This window comes from Pimephales promelas, chromosome 6 (genome assembly GCF_988280905.1).
Source record: "Pimephales promelas chromosome 6, fPimPro1.hap1.1, whole genome shotgun sequence".
NCBI classification, from domain to species: Eukaryota; Metazoa; Chordata; class Actinopteri; order Cypriniformes; family Leuciscidae; genus Pimephales; species Pimephales promelas.
The window spans coordinates 29,053,115-29,077,330 of NC_142774.1; the positions used below are offsets into that span (position 1 = coordinate 29,053,115).

A 24,216-nucleotide genomic window follows, 5' to 3' on the forward strand; every position below is an offset into this window, starting at 1 on the left:
AACTCATTCTGAGCAACTTTGGCTATAGGACTGCTGCTTTCAATCGAATCGTTAAGTATTGGAGATTATTTCAAAACCCAACTTTCGCAAACGAATCCTAGGTTTTTGGATCAACCACTGTGGCACAATTTTCGGGACTAATCAAATCAATTTTGAACTTTGGCCTTTGGATGGCTATAGGGTCATTTAGAAAATGTGCGTGCCAAAATATACTCAAAAGCCTATAAAGTGTCATCTCCAACTTTTTATAGATATCAGTCCATAGGTGGTGCTATAACTGTTAAAAATCTTTTAAAAACAGATTTTTCCTATGGTAAATTACCTGTATTGGCTGCAAATGGTCTATTCCTTCTATGATTTAAATGGTTACAATGTGTCTTCTACGAATGTGCTTATAGGCTTTAAAATGCTTGAACCCGGATCATTGCAAAAAAAGATGTCACATTGATGTCACAAATCGCTGTGGCTATAATCATGCACACGAAGAAAGAGATAATCTGACAAAGGTCTTTTATAACACTCTTTAAATAACAGAAGAACACAACCAAGTTAAACACTGATGATACGGAACAATAAACAGACAAAACTCAGGGTTTGAATACAAGTTTAAGTAGAGATAATCAAGGTAAAACGAAAAGGAATTATGCATAACAATGATGACTAGGAACGTGGTTAAAATGATCACATAACACACTGAAAACAACACCAAAACAGATACGCTACATTTGAGATGTCACTTGTGATGACACCTTTATGGACACTCTGTCTGGTATTTGTGTGAATGAAAGCCGACAGAATCTAGCTTGGGAAATTTTCCAGAATGCTGTTGTATTCAGAAAGTGGTACGATATAAATTTTATTTATAGCATCCCTACACTGAAATGTGCATGATTGTTCATGAAATATTTGCTCTTAACTTATGAAGAGAGACTTTGAAACTCATAAACTCTCAGTAACACCTGCATATTCAAATAAAAAATGTCAGGGGTAGAGTGATTTGTTAATGCCCAGGTCAGGACCAAATGCAAATGTAGTTGTAACTCTCCCTCATTCAAGGTCGCATAAACACCCATGTGTTCTGATTATCACTGATGGATAGGCTGTCTTATCCATCAACTTTAATGTTTATGCCATTAATATTTGACAGATCCAATCAGTTGGTAGAGTTTACACTCTTCTCTTTTATCTGAAAATCCATAATACTTTAAGCAAAAATATTTGTTCTGTAAATTTTTGCATTAGAACTATAATACTATATGCTCTTAAGAAAATGGGTATAAGCATACCAGTTTATGGATTTGGGCTTGAAACAATAGTAGAACCCTTTTTTGGTGCTAAATAGGCCCTTTTTTTTATAAGGTTCCTTAAAGGAGCATTTCACCCATTTCAACATTAATCTTTATTGAAAGTGGATCATATATGTAGTCGAAATGTAAAATAATTTTTGAATTTGGTGCCCTCTTGACTGAGAAAAGAGAGAAAATAACCAAGGGGTGCATTTGTATGTAAGACAACAACTCACACAATGCACCACATTGCACAGCTCTGCAAGCCACACCCACTAATCCGGAACTGCGCGCACATCAGAGAAATCATTCTTCCGTCTACAAGGCTAACGTTAGCTGTCACCAGAGTTTGAAATTCATTTCAGACAAAATTTCTAGTTAGTTGGCTGTGGCGAGCAGGACGATCGAGGGCGGTGGCGTGAGTGATAATGAAAGAAAGCAGAATTTCAAAATCCTCTTCTTCCATATCATGTTTAATTTCTTCCGTCATTATCATACTTCCTATCTCCACAGCGCTTGTTAGCTTAGCTTCCAAACAAGATGGCTGATATTGATTGCAGTATCTGCAAGTCCCACCCACTGATCTGTAATGGGCCTGTACGGTGAGTGGGTCCCACACACTTGAATAATAAGCTAATGTTTGTAGTCTCTACACTTTTTAATGAAATGTGACTTTCTGCTTATTATGACGCAAAATGACGATTTTTATGTCATAATAAGCAGGAAGTAAAACACTTAAATCCTTATTTCTCCCATCTCAGGGGAAAATAAGGGAATAAACTATGACCATTCAAAAATATGACTGGGTTTCTAAAGATACAAAGCTTAATGCAAATGGGTGACGTGTCCCTTTAAAGAACCATGATTCGAATGTTCTATACAAAACCTTAATGGTGTTATAAAAAATTTTTTTTTAATAGTTTATTATAATTAAACATTCTATATACACACACACACATATACATACACATATATATAGTGGCAAGCAGGACAAGGTCAAGGTACGTGAGAGAACGGTGCGAGGCAGGTGGCATGATTATGAACATTGGTCTCGTATCTTCCCAGTCGTCGCTCCTCCTTTATGCCTCCGCTCCTCCGTAAGAGATATGAGACCGGTGAATCTCAAAGGTGTTGTTCATAATTAATCACACCACTGGCCTCACACCATTCTCTCTATATAAACCATTTCACAAGATGTAAACAACACTGGTCCAGAAACACTTCCTGTTTCAGTTTGTAACTGTTTTCTTTATTTCACATGTAAAGAAAACATCTTAAAGATGTTGTTTAACTTTTTGATTCAGTTTTAAATGTTTTGTTGGTTGTATTTTATCCCAGCTTTTATGAAGTGTTAAAAAAACTGAAACAGGAAGTGCTTCTGGACCAGTGTTGTTTACATCTTGTGAAATGGTCACTTTATATATAATTTATTCATATTATGCTTTTTACCCCTCTAAATATCTACCTGGTTCTATAATACTTTGTTGACTCTGTTAATGGGTTTTCCATTTTAGAAAATATATATACGTTTTTATTTTTATCAACATGAGAAATTGTACCAAAAATGACAGTACTCTAACAAGTTATTAACTAAATAGATTAATGACTTATAATTGACATTGAACATAAATAAACATATAAAACACAAAACAGAAAGGCAAAGTAAATCTAATCAATGCCAAGTTCAGTCAAATATCTTGACAATCCTCAATGTCTTAATGTCTATTATTATGTGTGTATTTTGGTGTGATTGTATCCTACAGTTAGTATCCTAACTTTAATTTAACTTGAAGAATATGCTGTATGCTCTATTCTGCTCAAGATTCCCAGTATGAATATGGCATGCAAATTGCCATACTGAAATTCCCTACAGTACTGACAAGACGTTTAGACAGCTAGAGTAATTGACACACAAATGAATCCCCAGTGTACATATGTGTGCGGGCCCGTTCACACACAGGCATATCCCATAAGCCCTGATGTGTGGCATTGCCAGCTCAGACATAGCAGCAGGAGCAGCAGGCTCTCTCTACTGTTCTGTGTGACTGCTGATCAAAGTCTCGTATTTAGCTTTCTGACTGCTTGCAGATTATCTGCAGATCACTTGGTGTGAGCACAGTTTATGAATATGTTTCATAGTTCAGTGAGCACACATACTGTACATATACACATGAAATTACAAATGAAAAATAGGGCATATAGGCATAAGTGACCTATATATATAATATACGGGTCTTGTAGAGTCCATGCCTCGGCAGATCGGTGCTGTTTTGGCAGCACACTGAGGACAGGCAGCATATTTGACAGTTGGTCATAATGTTTTGGCTCGTCTGTGTATTTAGATGATCATATGTTTTCCCCTTCAGTGGACCTCTAAAATTCAAAACCATAATTACTACCTATAATATTCAGATAAATAGTATTTAAAGTTGCCATGAAACGGAAGTCGCGATAGTGTTCTCTTGAAGTGACTTGTGATGTACACTCACCTAAACAATTATTAGGAACACCTATTGAATTTCTCATTAAAGCAATTATCGAATCAACCGATCACATGGCAGTTGCTTGGAAAGAATGGGAAAGAAGGGTGATTTAAGCAATTTTGATCGTGGCATGGTTGTTGGTGCCAGACAGGCCAGTCTGAGTATTTCACAATCTGCTCAGTTACTGGGATTTTCATGCACAACCATTTCTAGGGTTTACAAAGAATGGTGTGAAAAGGGAAAAACATCCATTATGCAGCAGTCTTGTGGGCGAAAATGCCTTGTTGATGCAAGAGGTCAGGAGAATGGGCCGACTGATTCAAGGTGATAGAAGAGCAACTTTGCCTGAAATAACCACTCGTTACAACCGAGGTATGCAGCAAAGCATTTGTGAAGCCACAACACGCACAACCTTGAGGCAGATGGGCTACAACAGCAGAAGACCCCACCGGGTACCACTCATCTCCACTACAAATAGGAAAAAGAGGCTACACTTTGCAAGAGATCACCAAAATTGGACAGTTGAAGACTAGAAAAATGTTACCTGGTCTGATGAGTCTCGATTTCTGTTGAGACATTCAGATGGTAGAGTCAGAATGTGGCGTAAACAGAATGAGAACATGGATCCATCATGCCTTGTTACAACTGTGCAGGCTGGTGGTGGTGGTGTAATGGAGTGGGGGATGTTTTCTTGGCACACTTTAGGCCGCTTTAGTGCCAATTGGGCATCGTTTAAATGCCACGGCCTACCTGGGCATTGTTTCTGACCATGTCCATCCCTTTATGGCCACCCTTTACCCATCCTCTGATGGCTACTTCCAGCAGGATAATGCACCATGTCACAAAGCTTGAATATTTTTTTTAATTGGTTTCTTGAACATGACAATGAGTTCACTGTAATAAAATGGCCCCCACAGTCACAGATCTCAACCCAATAGAGCATCTTTGGGATGTGGTGGAACGGGAGCTTCGTGCCCTGGATGTGCATCCCACAAATCTCCATCAACGGCAAGATGCTATCCTATTAATATGGGCCAACATTTCTAAAGAATGCTTTCAGCACCTTGTTGAATCAATACCACGTAGAATTAAGGCAGTTCTGAAGGCGAAAGGGGGTCAAACACAGTATCAGTGTGGTGTTCCAAATAATCCTTTAAGTGAGTGTATATCTGAGTGAAACTGCAGTTGTAACAAGAAGAAAATTAGGATGGGACTTTAATTGATTGGATAATTTGATTTTTGTGCTCTCATGTGAGTGACAGGTTATCCCAGAGACAAAGAGAAGAGATGTCGCCACAAGAGAGAGGGAAAGTTATTTAGATTAAAGAAGATTATGGGAGAACATGAATTAAAAAATATATGTAATAATTATGATGTGCAAAATCATTTCTAATGAATAATGTAATATTCCTATAACAAATAATACATTTTCAAAATTGATTTTATTGGCATAATTTCATCTTATAAAGTGATTTGTGCTTTTTTATGGTGGTGCTGGGTATTTATACATCTCCTTTATAATATTCATGATGAAACCTAAAATTATTGGAACTCCAAATATAATATTCAAGCTCCTTTACTCTAGGACAACAGAGCAGTTGTGAAGTTATCATGGCAAACAGATGTTGCATACTAATTTCGTATAAAGAGTACTGTGCTGAAAAGGTATATAGAAGCAAAAATATATAAAGTATAAACATAATTTGCATTAATACTAGGGCATCATCAGAGTTCAGCGCCAGTTCACTGCTATTTGTGTGTTGCTGTTGTTGTTTTTGTGTTTTTAAATACTAGCACATTTAATGATACCAACATCACAAAAAATAATCTTTGAGCTCAGTGTTTTCTGCAATATATAACACAATTTAAAGCAATTACAATTTTCACAGCCAAGCAATCCTCCTTGCCATTAAAAATAAAAAAATGTAGCATGTCATGGGAAAAATATTCCAAAAGCTGCAGATCTATTATATTATATTTATTCCTTAAATTCATATAATTTTTTACTTCTGGATAATGATTTCATGCAGTGTGTGTGTGTGTGTGCGTCTGGCATGTATTTTATATATGGCATATATATTATTTAGAATAAATAATTTATATGGCATATATTATTTTAATCTAAATGTGTAAATGAAAAGTCTTCTCTTTCTCTTCGATCACACAGAGTGTGTACACACAGTCCAGAGTGTGCAGGTGCGGTGTACATATAAGCCAAGACAAGTTTTATAGATCATCAGGGCTGTCTGGTCAGTGCAAAAGTAATTTGTGTTACATATGAATTATTTATTAAAAACGACAAATTGCGTTTTTATTACATTGTAAGCCTTCCACATTCTATTTTTTCAATGGCTTTCAAAATGTGGTGGGTACAAATTCAACTTCGAAGTCACCAAAAAGTGGTCAGGATATGTCCCACTCACTAATGACGCAGATAGTATTAAATGACTAATTGTACTATTGTACATTATTGTACCTATATTAAAGATGCATCATTTTGAGGATATAATCACCACAGGTTTTGCCATTGATGTTAAATGCGATTGGCTGATAAAATCTGACTGTAGAGAATCATCATTTTCTAAAAGGTTTTTACAGAGAGTATTCTTGTTACCAAGATCAATTGGACCTTTAATTGTTTTTGTTTGATTTTTTGTATAGATGTTGTCTAAATTTCAGGTCTTTATGTTGTTCACAATGCTGATACATTTGTGGTGCTGTGTATGATCTTGTGATTAAGATACAGTAGTTTGTTTTTACCAGAAATATCTGTGTCTGAACTAGATTAATGTATACTTAGGTCAGTTCAGGGTTTAATTTTTAAAAATTTGTATGTGCCATGTTTATTTCGTTTTACCAGATCAACTGTATTTATTCAACATTAAGTATACAGCACGCCTGTCCAAGTATGCATGACAAAATATGCATTCAATTTGTTGACAGAGGTTTTTTTCTGATTAACATGTATGCTGGATGAATCACAATATATACTACAATAAGGTCGATTAGTACCACTGTCCTAAAAAGATACTGGCACGATTTCAGTTGGACCTAAAAGATTACATGACATGTTAAAAAATGTATTATTTAGTCCTTCAGAACCTTCAAAAGTGCAAGTAAACACACTTAATTCTCCAACTGATTTCTGTGTTATTAGTTGCAGTGTAGATCATTTAGTGGCTTCTGTCAAAATGTAATATCATAAAGACTAAATACTTCAGCTTGTTGGCAGTTAGTGTGTATATCATGTTTGCATAGATTTATTGTGCTTAAAAAGCCCGGCTGGCCCGGAGTGGGCATCATTTCTAATCCATTTCTTTCTCTTCAGTGCTCAGTCACACATTCCCAGATCAGATAAGATCAAGCTCAATACTCTCAGACTAGTACAGTATATCAACCATTAGAACTACAGGCACTCTATAGTCCCCTTCCTATGATGTTAAGAATTAGAGACCTGAACTGAGAGAATGGGCTATATGCACGCATAAATTCCGCATTTGACGTAAGGATGCTCGCCCATTTCCGGTTGTGTAGATTAAAGCGGAGGAAAACCGGAGAAAACGGGATTATGGCAGAGTCTTCAATATTTACTGTCCTCCCGTCTTTGAAACGAAACGTACATACGTTTAGATGTAATTTTATATATAGTTATGTTTATTTAATATAATTTTTAAAAGAAGCATAAACACAACGAGGGGTGTCTGTTTTATCTGTTTTTGTGACTAACGTTTCATTAGTATAACCATGGAGTATAAAATTCAATATAAATTCTCGGTATTGCATTGGACTCTACGATCGGCGGAAGTTATCGAGCATCCTTAATCCTTCACCGGAAATACCGCCGTGCATAGAGCCCATTGTGGTATTGTTTTCCACTACGCGTCTCGTTGTTTATTTTGAACGGTGAACATGTTAATATTTGTGGCTGTTACTGTTTTTTTTTTTTTTCCTTCTTTTTTCAGTTTGCTCACAGTTTTCCAGAGGAGTATATGCCATCTTTGGCTTCTACGACAAGAAGTCGGTGAACACCATCACGTCGTTCTGCGAGACTCTGCATGTGTCCTTCATCACGCCCAGTTTTCCAGCTGACGGACTCAACCAGTTTGTTCTGCAGATGAGGCCTGATATCAAAGGCCCTCTCATCAGCCTAGTGGAGTATTACAAGTGGGAGAAGTTTGCCTATCTGTACGACAGCGACAGAGGTAAACGCTCTCTCTTTTGAAAAATGCATGCATTCTTTATCTTTTTTTCTCAGGCAAAGTCTTTCAGTGCTGCTTGCACACACGCATCAACACACATGCACTAGAGAATTTATTCAATAGTCATATTACTTTGTGGTGAAACGCCTCTTGGAAAGAGAGCATGCGAGTTGGGAGTGCTTAGAGATAAGCACATCACAGTCTCTCTCTCTCCCTCTCTTTTTCATTCACTCACTCACTCACTGATTCATACCTGTTTTCTGTCATTTATTTTTATTTATTTTCATTGCTTTTTATGCAGGCTTTGTCTTTTATACCTAACTAGATGTGACATGACATGTTTCTCTTGACAGACAATTTATCTGCCCAAATTTAATGTAAAACTGCTGTGCAGAATGATACAGAATAATGATATAGTCATCGCCAATCAGATAATATTGGATAATACGTGTAATGTAGTGTTATGGGAAATCTGCACAAAAAAAAAAAATAGATAACGCAAAAATAGAATCCAAGCAATTTTCATGTTTATCTTGTCACTTGTCCCTCTCTCAGCTGATTAAGACACAATGTTTGGTTGTTGTTGCATTTGCCACTCTGCAATATATTTAGTATTCACAATTAAGTAACATTCTCAATTCTCTAATTTTAATGCATTTTTTTATTTAGCTAATTTTCCTGAAGATTAGCTTATTACATTTCCTAAAGACTAGTTTCCCAAATCCTTTCTTCTCTGATGCCATTGTATCCAATGTCAAGTCAAGTCACCTTTATTTAAATAGCGCTTTTTACAACACAGATTACTTCAAAGCAGTTTTACAGTGATAATAGGAAATTAACGCAAAGAAAGATTGTTTTGGCTATACAGCAGCTCTAGAAGAAAGCCATTTTCCTGCTTAAGTCAATTGATGTAAAGGTGTTATTTTTGTTGGTGTTTACGAATGTCTACGTATGGCATTTTAAAATGTTTCAGAAATTATTTGACCAATAAATCTCCATAATTATTCCAGTTGTTACAGGAATCCAGCTGAAATCTAGCTTTTTTTTTAAAAGAAAAATTATATTCACTATAAAAATGACCATGACTTTTCCAGGCCTGAAAATCACAAATTTAAAATGTTCAGATATGTTAAGGTTTCTGGATAAGTTACAAGTCAACAAAGTCAACTACAGTCTGTCTGGTTGAAATGATGGTTCTTCTGACTGATCTCTTTTAAATAATTTCTGATAAATACATACATTCTATTTAACAAGGCTAACACATATTGCATAACGTAACTCAGTCTTGGACATATTCTGTGAGCTCTTACCCACATTTTGTTGTCAGTGTCTCTGTCATTGACAAAAAATGTGGGTAAGAGCTCACAGAATATGTCCAAGACTCTGAGAGACAAATTCCGAATTTCAACTCTGAATTTCTGTCATTGCGACTATGTTTGCTGAATGTTTTCACTGTGTACTGGAGTGTCCGTTATATGCTGCATCTCTGGTTTGAGGCAGCGAAATAAATCTCTCCCCCAAGACCTAGATATGAAGTCAACCGAGAGAGAGAGAGATAGAGAGAGGGAGAGGGGGAGAGATGTGCAGAAAGGAGGGAAGCTTAAGAGAAGAGCAGTACGAAAGGGCAAATGACCAAAAGTGAGAATGTCGTAATAAAGAGAACGAGGAGGAGAAATGATAAATGAAGGAGAAAAGGTGTCTCAAGGGACACTCTAGTGCAATAAAAATACCTGATATCAAGGTCTTTGGGTGTGATTTGGATTGGTGGTTGATTAAAGTAGAACAGTGGTTTAAACAGAGGGTAGCCGTAATTGAGATTGAATCCCATTTAAAAAGACACAGTGAAACTAATAGACGTGGGGTTTTAACGCAATTACACTTTAGAAAGGTAATTAAAGCTTGAGCAGATTGATGACAAATTTTATGAAGACATTTGATTTGAAGCACTCGCATGCTGTTCATCTCTCTATGTAGGTCTGTCAACCCTGCAGGCAGTGCTGGACACAGCAGCAGAGAGGAAATGGCAGGTAACAGCCATAAACGTTGGAAACCTGAAGGATGAGTGGAAAGACGAGGCATATCGCTCCCTCTTTCAGGACCTGGAGAACAAGAAAGAGCGGAGAGTCATCCTAGACTGTGAACAGGACAAAGTCAAGGACATTATGGAGCAGGTGAACTGCATACTAAAAACACTTTACAATATACGTGTAAGGTCAGACATGTAGTTAAAGAATGATGTATTGCGTACACCTTTAACATTCGTTATGTGACTTTTTAATTAAATTGCTCTTCTCAACGACATTTTTTTGCCTGCTTCCCCTCAGGTCATTACGATCGGTCGACATGTGAAAGGATATCATTACATCATTGCAAATTTCGTAAGTTGTCAAGCAGATACATATTTTTATTTCTGTCAGTTAAAGAAATGGTTGAAAAATTAAAATCTTGTCTTCATTCACTCACCATTTACCTCTGAAAAAGGTTCTCTCACAGTTATGTTGGTTTGTTATGTTACATTTGTTCAACGTTATCTGGTCTTTAATAATGTTCTCAAAACATTAGCACAAAAACATTGTTTATACAAATTCCGAAACGTTTAGTTGGATGTCGTCTAACATTGTCGTCTAACACATGTTTGCAGGATGATAAAATGAAATGTTGCCTTAATAATTGCTTTACCACAGTTTTTTTTTTTTTAAATATATATATATATATATATATATATTAAAAAACGGGACATTTTGATCTATCAGAGAACATTTAGAAATGACATTTCCATCACTGCAAACATTAGCAAAACATTCTTAGAACATATTTTTGTTAGCTGGGTTTTTGTTCCAAATGCATATGACATTCATCTGAGTGTGTTTGTTTTTTGTGTGAGGGAATGAGTGAGTTAGCATTTTTGTTTGTGAAATTAACAATAGAAATAGCATGTATAACTTGAATTATGTTATTAGAAAGTGTGTCTGTGTTTTTCAGGGCTTTGTGGATGGAGATTTGTCCAAGATTCAGTATGGAGGAGCGAATGTATCTGGATTCCAGATAGTGGATTTTGATGACCCGCTTGTTGCTAAATTTGACCAGCGCTGGGAAGCATTGGAAGAGAAGGAGTACCCTGGAGCAGATAGCAGAATCAGGGTAAAGGAGTGCAAATATTTAAATTATGCTGCAATAAAAATGCGGCTCAAGAATTTTTGAACGTAGTCAACATCAAACCTCTATTTGTCATGAATGTTATATTATTTATCATAATGGCTCAGATATACTCACGGCGAAGTACTCGACACTCCAGTAAAGTCATGTCATGTTTATTTATATAGAGTTTTTTTACAATAGATTCTTTAGAATAAAGCAGCTTTACAGTATTAAACTTGAAAAAAAGAAGGCGGAGCCTCAGAGCCCACCCACCTATTATGTAATCACCTCTGACCAATAGAGTGATGCCTAAATGACATAAGAACCCGAAAGTCTAATTCGCCGCTGGTTCATTTGCATTTTTTTCCTATGGGGTTTTTCGAAATACGTGTAAAATAAAGACTATAGTAAACATAACTTGACGATAATTTGACGCTTTGTTCTACAGCATAAATTATACGCACCCATAGCAGAAACGTGAATTTTGAAGCAGTTATGTTCATTTTTGAAAACATACTTTTTAAATAAGTAACTAGTTAAGGCAGCTTGTGTGGTGTGAGGGTGTGCAGTTTACGTTGTAGAACAAAATGTCAGGCTTTATTTTACTCATAGATTGAAAAATTGGAAAATCTCAAAGGAACCAGCAGTGAATTAGACTACCGGATTCTCACTTCAAACCTGCACTACTCTATGGTAGTTTGAAGATGTTTACCAGCTAAGGCAAACCGTAAAGTTATCTTTGGCAAGCTACAGTAGATCTCCCATACGAACTCTAAACAAACTTCGCTTTGGCTTGATTTTGTTAAAAATTACATCACACTACTTCGTTCTATGATTTCACTTGAAATATATCAGGGCCTTTAAACACCAAAAGAGACTTGTGGAATACATTTTTATGGTCTTCATATTTGTTTACCTTGCAGTACACTTCCGCTCTCACATATGATGCTGTGCAAGTAATGACAGAGGCATTCCGCTTTCTGCATAAACAAAGGATTGATATCAGTCGCCGTGGCAACAACGGAGACTGCCTGGCCAATCCTGCGGTGCCGTGGGCTCAAGGGGTGGAGATAGAGCGTGCTCTCAAACAGGTCCGCCCTTCCAAAACGTCACCAATGCCTATTGTCTGTGTATGAGAACTTAACGCCTTTTAACATTTGTGGGTGTGTTTGCTCAGGTGCGTGTGGATGGATTAACAGGGAATATTCAATTCGATCAGTACGGCAGAAGAGTGAATTACACAGTCAATGTCATGGAGCTGAAAAACAGTGGCCCTGTGAAGGTAACACAGACTGGAACTAAATCTCTGCTTTTTTCATGATCTTGATTATTTCTAGCTGGAATGGGAATTTGAAGAATTCTTACAAGAGATTCTGATTTCAATAGCGGTTAATGATACCAAATAATGATTCCTGCACCGCCGCCCTACAATAAGTTCTAATTACTGGTCCTAATAATTATATAATTTAAAAAAAAAAAACTTACATGAAATAAATAAATAATACAATAAAAAAAAAAACACTCTTTGATAGCATATTTGGTAACACTTTACAATAAGGTTAGTATAACATTAATTATTAGTTAACATTAACTAATGATGAACTGCACTTCCACAGCTTTTATTAATCTTTGTTAATGTTAATGTCAACATTTACTTATACATTATTAAAATCAAAAGTTGTATTAGTTAACATTTGTCAATGCACTGTGAACTAACATGAACAAACAATGAACAGCTGGATTTTTATTAACTAATGTTAACAAAGATTAATAAATACAATAACAAATGTATTGCTCATTGTTAGTTCATGTTAGTTAATACATTAACTAATGTTAACTAATGAACCTTATTGGAAAGTGTTACCGCATATTTTAATGTTTTTTGTTTGTTTGTTTGTTTGTTCAAACTACCATATTTATCTCTATCTTTAACTACACACTACCGTTTGAAAGTTTTTGTTTTTTACCTAAGAAAATTATTCAGCAAGGTCACATTTAATTGATCAGAAATGACAGTAAAGATTTTAAAAGTAAAAACTTCTATTTCAGATAAATGCTGTTCTTTTTAACTTTCTATTAAACATTCATAATAATAGGAATTTTTTCTTGAGCACCAGTGTTTCTTGAGAAATGCATGAATGATTTATGAATAATCATAAGCCATTAAAGACTGGTAATAATGGATGTTGAAAATTCTGCTTTGCCTCAGAGGAATTAAAGTAATTACAATTTAAAATGTATTAAAATTAAAATTGTTTAATAATTTACAATATTACTGTTTTTTTGTATTTTTAATTAAATGAATGCAGCCTTGTGAGCATGAGACTTCTTTTAACAAAAAAAAAAAAGGTTTTGCTGACTTTAAGAAAGAAAGAACAGGCTTGAACGGGTTAAGACTGATTAACCAATTTGAAAGTACTAGACTTTAAACGGCAGAAGAAAACATTGGCCTAAAAAAATAAAACATTCAGGGTGAGGGGTATGTGAAAATTTAGGAAAGATGGGAGAGATTTAGAAAATTATTCTTTAGCCTTTGTGATACATTATAAGAACTGGTTAATAAAAGTAATTATTAAACCAGATCACACTGATTGTGAGGATGGGGGCAGACAATATAAAGGTGTGTTGACAATGTATGGTCTTTGTCTTATTTAACTGCAAACAGTCTGTCTATTTCATCACATTCAAGTCAGACTTCAAGCAAACAGCCCAGTTCAAACATAATTTCTTTCTTTTTTTCTCTGATTGTTGATTCAGAGCCACAGCACCACCACTGAATAGCGATGTAGGAAACACTGTCAGAATATTTTAGTACAGTGTTCTGTCCACATTTGCATAAAAAATACAGCCATTAAAGTGCCACTAACAGTACCCTATATCCAAAACAAAAACAAAAGAATAGTTCTGAATAAGGTTCTTGATTCCTAACCTTAACTCTTAGCACCTGGTAAACATTTGATTATTTTCGTTTTGTATTTTCAACAAAAGCGCACTTTCTGTTTCATGAGTGTGTACTTTTTCTCAGATTGGTTACTGGAATGAGATGGACAAAATGGCAGTGACGAAATCTGACCTTTTCCCTAACGACACCATGGGAATGGAGAATAAAACTGTGGTTGTGACAACAATCCTGGTAAGAGATAATCCATGATATTCTATATCAAGAGAAATATTGAAATCACTTAAATTTTGTAAATGTGTCAATTTATTTCTCTGCATGTTGTAGGAGGCACCATATGTAATGCTGAAAAAGAATGCAGAGTTATTCACTGATAATGAACGCTATGAAGGATACTGTGTGGACCTGGCTGCTGAGATTGCTAAGCATTGTGGGTTTAAGTATCAGCTAAGGATTGTAGCAGATGGAAAGTATGGCGCACGAGATGCTGAGACCAAGATCTGGAATGGCATGGTTGGGGAACTGGTGTATGGGGTGAGTAAAGCTTACACTCACTCACACGAGTGCACTATTGAGACAACAGCTCCAGGAAAATGTTATTTTCATCATACACTAAAGGTCAAAATATTGTTTTGTTTTTTTGGAAAAAAGTCTCTTCTGAATTTGCTTACCAAGGGCGCATTTATTTAATCAAAAATACAGTAAAACAGTAATATTTTAAAATATTATTAGAATTACATTTGTCTATTTTTCCATATTTTAAAATGTGATTTATACCTGTGATGCAAAGCTGAATTTTCAGCATCATTACTCCAGTATTCAGTGTTACATGACACATTAAAACATGCGTCATACCTTCAGAAATCATTTTAATTTGCTGATTTGCTGCTCAATTTGCTGCTTTTTATCATTATCACCGTCGAAAACAGTTGTGCTGCCTATTTTATGTGTAAACCGTTTTATACTGCCATTCAAAAGTTTGGGGAAAGTAATATTTAAAAAAAAAAAATACTTTAATAAAGACATTTATAATGTTACCAAGAATTTCTGTTTCAAATAAATAATATTCGTTAAACTTTGTATTCATCAAAAAAATTATCACAGTTTTAAGCATCATAAACTTTTTTTTAACATTGATCATAATAACAACCATTATTAATAACTGAAACACAAATTCTTCTGATGTCTCAAGGTCACTGTGATACCTTGAAAATCAGCTTTGCCATCACAGGAATAAATTAAATTTCAAAACATTTTCAAAAACAGTTATATAATATTATTTCACGATATTACTGCTTTTACTGTATTTTTTATCAAATGGTGAGTCTTCTTTCAAAATAAAATCTTAAAATCCCCCTATAGTCAAACATTTTATCCCTTAAAACTCATCTTTGATCACCAAAATTATACTTTTTTTCCTTAAATTTTCTTTCATCCCTTAAAGTAGTTTGAATGTAACTCTACACCCTTGCATTATTTAGTATACATGGTTCTATGAATATACAAATTAGCCCCGCCTCCACTCACTCACACCAGCTCAGAGGTCCACTCATTGAAGTGATTGGCAATTGGTAGTTTGTGACGTCAGAAACACCAGTGACTTCAAACTGCGCTTTTTAGACTGACTTTGGTTCACATAAAGAGTTTGGTTTGTCTTAAAGCATATTAAAAACACCACATAGATGTATAAACAACACTAAAACCTTGATTTTCACCACAGGGGAATTAATTATTCAAAAATTTTGACCTTTAGTGTACATCTCTCATATGTGTGTCTCTCATTTACCCAATTCCTCTTCTCTTTACTGTTGACAGAAAGCAGACATAGCTGTAGCTCCTCTCACCATCACTTTGGTCAGAGAGGAGGTGATCGACTTCTCGAAACCTTTCATGAGTCTTGGCATATCCATTATGATCAAGAAACCACAGAAATCCAAGCCTGGAGTCTTCTCTTTCCTGGACCCGTTGGCCTACGAGATCTGGATGTGCATTGTATTCGCCTACATTGGAGTCAGTGTTGTACTCTTCCTTGTTAGCCGCTTCAGCCCTTACGAGTGGCACACAGAAGAGTTTGAGGATGGGCAGCTGGGCCCTAGCGAATCTACCAACGAATTTGGCATCTTTAATAGTCTATGGTTTTCTCTGGGCGCTTTTATGCAGCAGGGATGCGATATTTCGCCAAGGTTGGTGCGTGCAGTGAGCGCTAATGCTAGCCGGCTAGCGCAAGGGGTGTGCTTTCGTCTTTGTGCACCAACAGTTTTCCCACCATTGCCGTGGTTTGTGTATGTTCACACTCCTGCAGTTCTTGCTTTGTATCCATTTCCATTGGAAACTATCCGATGTTATTTAACTTGTAAAATATCTTATTATTATTATATGTAAGTTATAGTAACTTCAGTGTTACATGGGTGAGAAGAAAGAGCTAACACAGGATTAGAAATGTTTGATCGAAGTTGTCGTTTAAAATTTGGTTAAACATTTCTTCTGTGAACATATACTCATCCGGCTGGGAACAGTAAAGTGCACAAGGTCGCCGTTTCCTGCCCTCTTGGAGTGGTACCGTGTTTCGGCTGCATATTCCCCATTTTCTTCAAAGTAAAGGGGTTTCTTTCTTTCTTTCTTTCTTATCTTCCTACTCTCTACTTTCTTTCTTTTGAAATATTACAGTAACACCATGCTGGTTCTGTTGGTAGAGCATGTGAGTGTTTGTGTGTGGCTGACTGTGTTTGCTGTGTGTAGGTCCTTGTCTGGCCGTATAGTTGGTGGTGTGTGGTGGTTTTTCACCCTCATCATCATCTCCTCCTACACGGCTAACCTGGCTGCCTTTCTTACTGTGGAGAGGATGGTGTCACCTATCGAGAGTGCCGAAGACCTGGCCAAACAGACCGAGATTGCCTATGGGACATTGGATGCAGGCTCTACCAAAGAATTCTTTAGGGTGAGTGGACCAAGGTTGACTTTACTTAATTTAGGGCTGCAAACAGCCTAATTTGCCATGGCTAATGTCATGGGGTGTAACCATCAAGTAAAAAAAATACTAACACATTTCCCTTAGACTTTAAATACACAAATAATCAATAAGTGTACAAATAATCATTTTCAAGAACATTTTTAAATGCTTTTAAAGCATTTTTGTGGGTTTGAACTAACCTTTTTATGTCATGAAAAGATCAAATTATCTGACGTTTTGAGACTTATATACCTTGGCACAGACACACAAGGGTCAAGAGGGTCTTCAGGGGTTCTGAATGTTTCTATATTCTGCACAACATGACTTTGGTTTGACAGACAACTGGTTTTCAATTATCTCAAATATTTTGGAAAACTGCTTATTTTTTTCCCTAAGTGATAATAATAAAAGATTTTGCCAATGTACTAAATACGTTTTTTTTATATATATATATATATATATATATATATATATATATACTGTATATATTAGGTTTTTTTTAAAAAAATATTTTTTATATATAAAATAAGGGTTTTAATATATTTTTATTACATTTAATTCAATTGGTTTTATATTTGTTATAACTTTTGACTTTATTGCCCTTAAAAAATATAAAAATGAATTTTACTTCAGATATTAAATACACATTCATCTTTGAAGAAGTCTATTCAAGTCATTGTATGGAATGCATACAAATACTATATTGCATTTGATTTTTTTTTTTTTTTTTTTTATAAATTACTAGATGAAGGCAAAAAAAAAAAATCACTGATTTACCTATTTTTGATAGTCGGATCTAGATTGAAAAGGTTGACATTGCCCTCATTTACTTACTATCTTGAATCTAAACATTTCTTTTTCTTTGTCTCTATTTTTTTGTCTCTGTCTTTACTTTAACCAGAGATCCAAGATTGCTCTCTTTGACAAGATGTGGCAGTACATGAAGAGCGCAGAACCTTCGGTGTTTGTTAAAAACACAGTAGAAGGCGTTTTGCGTGTCCGGAAATCCAAAGGCAAATATGCCTACCTTCTGGAGTCCACTATGAATGAATACATCGAACAGCGCAAGCCCTGTGACACCATGAAGGTCGGAGGGAACCTTGACTCTAAAGGCTACGGCATCGCTACACCCAAGGGATCTGCTTTAAGGTGGGTGGAGTAGTATAACAATATGGCCCATGTTGTTATAGTATCCCACCTACCCTGATGTAGGCCGGGGGTCCCCTTTTAAAATGAGGTAAACTAGGTAATAGCAGCTCTGAGTGTAGGGACGAGTGGTAACCTAGGCATAAACAGCAGTGGAGAGAGTTACCAAGGAAACTGAAGAGATAGCGAGGGCTTTAGAAAGTCTAGCTGACAGGAGACAAGCAGGTTACCTAGCAACCGGTGCTCTCGAGAAGGATGGCATGGAAAATGGAGTATAATGTAGTGTTGAACATATCTTACCATAAGCTTAAAAACAAGTTTTAAGATTTTAATAGGAAGCAAGTGAGCAGCATAGTAAAATTGCACAATGAATTGAGATTATATAAAAAATTATTAGGGCTGTCAGATAATTAAAATATAATTTTATATAATATATTTTAAAATTAATTTAATAAATGTTGGTACACGTTAACGCATTCAATTCCTTTTTTGAGAAAAGAAAATATATAAGTGTAATTATTTCACTTAATGGACTTAATCTTACATATTGATATTTAATACTCATTGAGCTTGATAACTAACAGTGCAGTAAGCAATTATTTCTTGAAATTCAACTCATAAGATGTTCTTACTGAAAATTAAAACTACTGAAATCCATTGCCGCGTATTTCAAAACCGACATCCGATTAAAGAAAAATGCTTTAATATTAGAAGAAAAACAAAATTGACTACACCGATTATTGGTTGATCTCTACAATTGAGTCAGGGGAGTGGTGATTAAGCCGAAACACTCTGCCTGTCAATCATTTCAGGTTCAGGTTTGCTGTTATATGAAATTGCGTTAACGGCGTTAAACATTTAATTGCTTTTTGACAGCCCTAAACATAATAGATTAGCTCATGTGATTCTTTTCCAGGAATTACCAGGTCTACTCGTGGAGCTCACAGTAGATAAATGAAGAGAAGGTTTCATATGTGCCCCCCCCCCCTCCCCTTCCTCCAATAGTCTACAATTTCTGAAGCCTTTTTTTGTCCTGTTTTGCTGATAATCGACTGCCATGTGTTCAATGAAACAAACATTGGCAAACGGTTGAACTATTTATAGTCATTAACTATATTGCTAATAGCTTTCTACCCCCTCTAAACCAAAGCATAGTGTAGTAGTGAAAAACCGGGCGCAAGATTTACACTAAGTACCAAAGAGCTACTATGCTATTTTGAGTTCAGTGTAACCCCTTCTACTCATGTTTGCCATTAGCATCTGTTTTATTGAATGCATGTCTGTTCTTAATGACTGAAGCAATGGCCTCTTGCAACCAGACTGTTTTGTTATGACAAAAGCTGTTATTGATAAGCAGTAATAATCAATGCATGCATTTGAATGGTCGCCATAAGCATTACAGAATGTTTAAGCTGATGATTCAGAGGCTGAAAACAGTAACTTGATTATGAATGCATTTGATGATGCACTGTTTGAACTATGCATGCTGTCTTTCTTGATACATCTAACCTGATTTGTTTGCCTCAACGCTTAAATTGTTTTCGGCTAACTGATTTGAGGATATGTATGTGCGGTTGTGTAATAACTGATACTATTGCTGATCCTCCTCTGTTCTAGCCTCCTGCCACAAGAGTTTGAGTTTAAAAAGAACTCTTAAAGCTCGACCACCTTACATTTTAATGGGTTGTTTAACATGATTTTGATTGGTTGGTTGATTTGATTGATTGATGGATTGTCTAACCCAATGTTCCATTCATTCTATGCAACTTGTGGGGGGCGTGGCCCGCTGCAGCCCCGCCCCCCCTCATGCTGTCTGACAAGTATGTTTTATCGTTTGTTTAAGAAACGCGGTAAACCTTGCAGTGCTAAAACTGAACGAGCAGGGGCTTCTGGATAAATTGAAAAACAAATGGTGGTACGACAAGGGAGAGTGCGGCAGCGGAGGCGGGGAGTCAAAGGTCAGACCCGTGCTTGGGACATATGGGTAAAAAATGAAATGAACAAAATGCAAATGAGCAAGAAGCACAACCAGTGGTCCCAGGAAACAAGCCGAGGCACCTACTGACTTGATTATCAATTAGCCAACGAGAGCTTTCAGTAAGACACATCTACACTAAAATAAAATCTAAACTACCTAAAAAAAAAAACACATTCCTAGTGGCTTGTTCACGGGCGCTGTTTCTGCATCCTGCTCAAGGCGATGAGTCTGTGCACATCTGGCACGGCAAAGCCGCGTTTGCCGACTGCCAAATGGAGCGCAGACTGCCGATCGCCACCACGCTCAGGGCTGAATCATTACCAGCGCTGTTAGCGAGTGCAAATGTTACTGACAATAACATAAAATAACATTGATAATGTTATTTATGTTATTTCCCATACGCGAAGAACGCCAGTAAACCTTGCAGTATTGAAACTCAGTGAGCAAGGCATCTTAGACAAGCTGAAAAACAAATGGTGGTACGATAAGGGAGAATGTGGAGCCAAGGACTCTGGAAGTAAGGTCAGTCACTGCAGGGAGCGTGTGTGTGTGTGTGTGTGCGTGTGTGTGCATGAAAACTTGTGAAAACACTGTCTCAGTTTGGGTGATCCAAATCCAAGCATCAACATACTGAGTCTGTTGGAAAAGAGTATGAGAGCGATACGAAATGAAACTTGTACAAAAAAGAATTATAGCCTATGGTAATGTGTGCGTGCGTGCGTGTGTGTGTGTGTGTGTGTGCGCGTGTGTGTGTGTGTCAAAGCAAGTCCCTTACACAGATTTACCACCGCATGAATCAGAGCCTGACCTATGTATACAATCAATGATGCCTATACAAGCAGGGTGATAAACACACAGTAATGCATGCAAGAGACACATAGCAAAGTCATATTCTATATGCACTATTGTGCGTACTTGATCCACATTCCCCTCACACACAAACTCATACCTGTATAGGCTCAGTATTTCCTTGTGCTCCTTTGTATTTCTATGTGCTTTATTGACAACTTGTCCTGTTACTTTTTATTTTTTGTTTCTTACACTCTTTCTTTCTCCCTCCTATCTCTCTTTCTCTTTCCCATGCGGTCTCTCCTTCTCCCTCACCAATGCTGTAAATGTTGTTTGTATATTTGCCTTTTACTTCAGCTGTCTTTAATTGTAATTCTGTAGGTGGCGTCTTTTTTCCTTCTTTATGTGCACACACTGCACCGCACTGTCCTGTTGTACTTTTGTAGCCGTCTGTGTATTCTATGTGATTTACTGTTAGACACTCATACACATTTAATACTGTACTGTTTTTGTAGTCTATTTAGAGCAGTTAACTTTAAATTTATAATGTCATAAAATTAAAAGTCATTAAATATACAGCGATAATCAGTAGTTTTGACATACTGTCTTCCTTTCTCTCGCTTATTTTTGACCTTTGTCCTTTACCCCTTGCAGGAGAAGACAAGCGCCCTCAGCCTGAGTAATGTTGCGGGCGTCTTCTACATCCTGGTGGGCGGCCTCGGGTTGGCCATGCTGGTCGCTTTGGTGGAGTTCTGCTACAAGTCTCGCGCGGAGGCCAAACGCATGAAGGTTGCCAAGACTCAGGCTCTAAATCCCTCCTCTTCCTCGCAGAATTCTCAGAATTTTGCTACTTATAAGGAAGGGTACAACGTTTATGGGCTGGAGAGTGTTAAGATCTAGTGGGGTAGGAATGGCAGAGGTTATATTTTTGTCGTTTGTTCACTGTTTTTCTTTTTGTCATTTTTTTATCGTATGCCAAGCGCTTCATCGCCACTACACAAATCTCTAGGCATCACGCTGGTACGCATTTGTCAACGATTTAAAGGGGTCATATCATAGTTTTCACATCCCAATTTCTTTGTTTTTCCCTGAGGTCCACTGGAAAGATTTAATTTTAGGCAGTAATTTAGTGGTACGCAAGTTTTCCTGTTTGCTTTAAACCTTAAGCCGCCTTTTCACTGCACATGACAAACGACAGCCGATGGACCGGAAGTCATTCATTTGCTATGGGGAGTCGCACAGAGGCTGCGTGGGGTGCCGACCATCTGCGATTTTTGAGATCCGATTTAAGCTTTGGAATGCGTCAAAAAATGTGAACTTAACCAAACTACACCTTATGCGACATGGCATGCAGATGTGATGTATCACTCTTTCCCAACACTGGGATCCTTTTGGAAGTATCTTCAGTTAACTGGCATAATAGAATCTTCCTCCTGTTTATTACTTTAGTTTCAAAATACAGCACAGACATCGCTGAAGTGTAAACATGGGCAGTCATGTCTTAATTTCTACATTTAGTTTACATCAGAAATACTCTTTTGGAAAAGATTTTTGCATTTTATTTGCAGTGGATGGTCTTGTTGGACTAAGGAGGGAGTTTTCTGTTTTGAAACATCACATTGTATATCAAACTAAATTTTGAACTACAAAAAGTTTTTTTATTATTATTATTTATTTATTTTGCTTATCGAGGCAGTTATTACTTACAAAAAATACCTAAAAAAGAGTAATATTGTGAAATATTATTCAATTTTTTTAAACAAAAATTTCATATTAATATATTTTAAAATTTTATTTATTCCTGTGATGGCAAACCGGTAGCCATTACTTCGGTGACACATGATTCTTCATAAATTACTTGAATATGCTAATTTGGTGCGAAAGAAACATTTCTTCTTATTATCAATGTTGAAAACAGTTGTGCTGCTTGTCTTTACTGTCACTTTTGATCAGTTTAATGCAGCCTTTCTGAATAAAAGTATTGATTTCTTTAAAACAAACAAAAAAAATCTTACTGACACCAAACTATTAAACAATAGTGTAAATCAAAAGTTATATTTTTCATGATATGACCTCTTTAAAAAAACGTACTCGGTTACTAACGTAACCTCTATTCTCTCTAGAAGAGGGAACAAGTACTGTGTAATATCTTAAGCTAGGGGAAATCCTCTTTCCATGAGATATTGAAGCAAAAAATTATCCTTAATTTTTAATTAATGTAAAACGCGTTGTGGCAGCATGCAGACATTAATTGCTGTCCTGCAGCAACTGCAGCAGCCTATCGAGAGAGGCCCTTCGTGACGTCAGATCCAATGGGGGCGCTTCGGCCTGTAAATACAGCTCGATGGGCTGATATAATCTGTTTTTTCGTTGCCGAAGCGAACCAGAGCGCATTGCAGGCATGGCAAAGATAAGCAATACTCGTTCCCTCTTCTAGAGAGAACCAAGGTTACGATTATGGTTACTGAGGTTATTAACCCAGTACGTTCTCTTACGAGAGGGGAACACAGTGTAGAGAGGGGAAGAGAGGCTCATTCCAAATGAAAAGGAGAAGCGTCATTCCAAATATGTAGCATCCTAAGGGAGCTAATCACATCAACAGTGTTCCACACAGTCAGGGTGAAAATGTTCGGCCTGTACTGTTTAACAGTATGTGTCTTAGTCATTGCCCATGGAGTTATTTTATTGATCAGCGAGCAGTGCTCAAGTGGTTTCAGTATTCTGAGCCGAAGCAACGGGGTAGTCAGTACTGATCTTTAGACCGAAAGTAGTTTAGCTTGTAAGGCGGGAACCTCTAGGTTATAAAACCTTATAAATGTAGACGGGGAGGCCCAACCTGCCGCCATACAAATATCCTGCAAGGTAATCCCGCTAGACCAAGCCCACGGCGAGGTCATGCCTCTTGTGGAGTATGCTCTGACATCCGAAGGGCACTGCAAGCCTTTAGAAGTGTAGGCCAACACTATGGCATCAACTATCCATCTGGATAGGCTCTGTTTCAATGCGGCTAGTCCCTTAGCACGTTCCCTGAACGAAACGAAGTGTTGCTCAGTCTGTCTGAAACAGGACGTCTGAGATACAGGCTCTTAATGCCCTGACTGGGCAAAGGAAGCACGCGTCATTTTCCTCGTTGTAAACCGGCAGGGCAGACAGATAAATATCCTGAGCCTTGAACGGTGTGTTGAGGGATTTAGGCACGTACCCGTGTCTTGGTTTGAGTATGGCTTTCGAATCATTTGGCCCAAATTCCATACATGTCACGCTTACTGAGAGCGCTTGTAAATCCCCTATGCGCTTCACTGAAGCAAGAGCCATAAGAAACACTGTCTTGAACAACAAATGTTTCAT

At 36.8% G+C, this 24,216-nt stretch overlaps 1 protein-coding gene across 2 annotated transcripts in view; it reads left to right on the forward strand.

Annotated features, from left to right (window-relative positions):
* The window catches only part of gria2a (glutamate receptor, ionotropic, AMPA 2a), a 38,813-nt gene that overhangs the window by 9,902 nt on the left and 4,695 nt on the right, over positions 1 to 24,216 (forward strand). The window contains exons 3-15 of one of the 2 annotated variants that reach the window (XM_039692774.2): positions 7,732 to 7,971; positions 9,943 to 10,139; positions 10,293 to 10,346; positions 10,951 to 11,109; positions 12,030 to 12,197; positions 12,284 to 12,388; positions 14,132 to 14,239; positions 14,333 to 14,539; positions 15,821 to 16,188; positions 16,745 to 16,943; positions 17,857 to 18,104; positions 20,487 to 20,601; positions 21,523 to 21,657. In XM_039692774.2, the coding sequence (XP_039548708.1) occupies positions 7,732 to 7,971; positions 9,943 to 10,139; positions 10,293 to 10,346; positions 10,951 to 11,109; positions 12,030 to 12,197; positions 12,284 to 12,388; positions 14,132 to 14,239; positions 14,333 to 14,539; positions 15,821 to 16,188; positions 16,745 to 16,943; positions 17,857 to 18,104; positions 20,487 to 20,601; positions 21,523 to 21,657 (2,303 nt within the window). Of the gene's footprint in view, positions 1 to 7,731; positions 7,972 to 9,942; positions 10,140 to 10,292; positions 10,347 to 10,950; positions 11,110 to 12,029; positions 12,198 to 12,283; positions 12,389 to 14,131; positions 14,240 to 14,332; positions 14,540 to 15,820; positions 16,189 to 16,744; positions 16,944 to 17,856; positions 18,105 to 19,944; positions 20,060 to 20,486; positions 20,602 to 21,522; positions 21,658 to 24,216 lie in introns of both variants that reach the window. The other variant, XM_039692765.2, reaches the window with a different exon arrangement.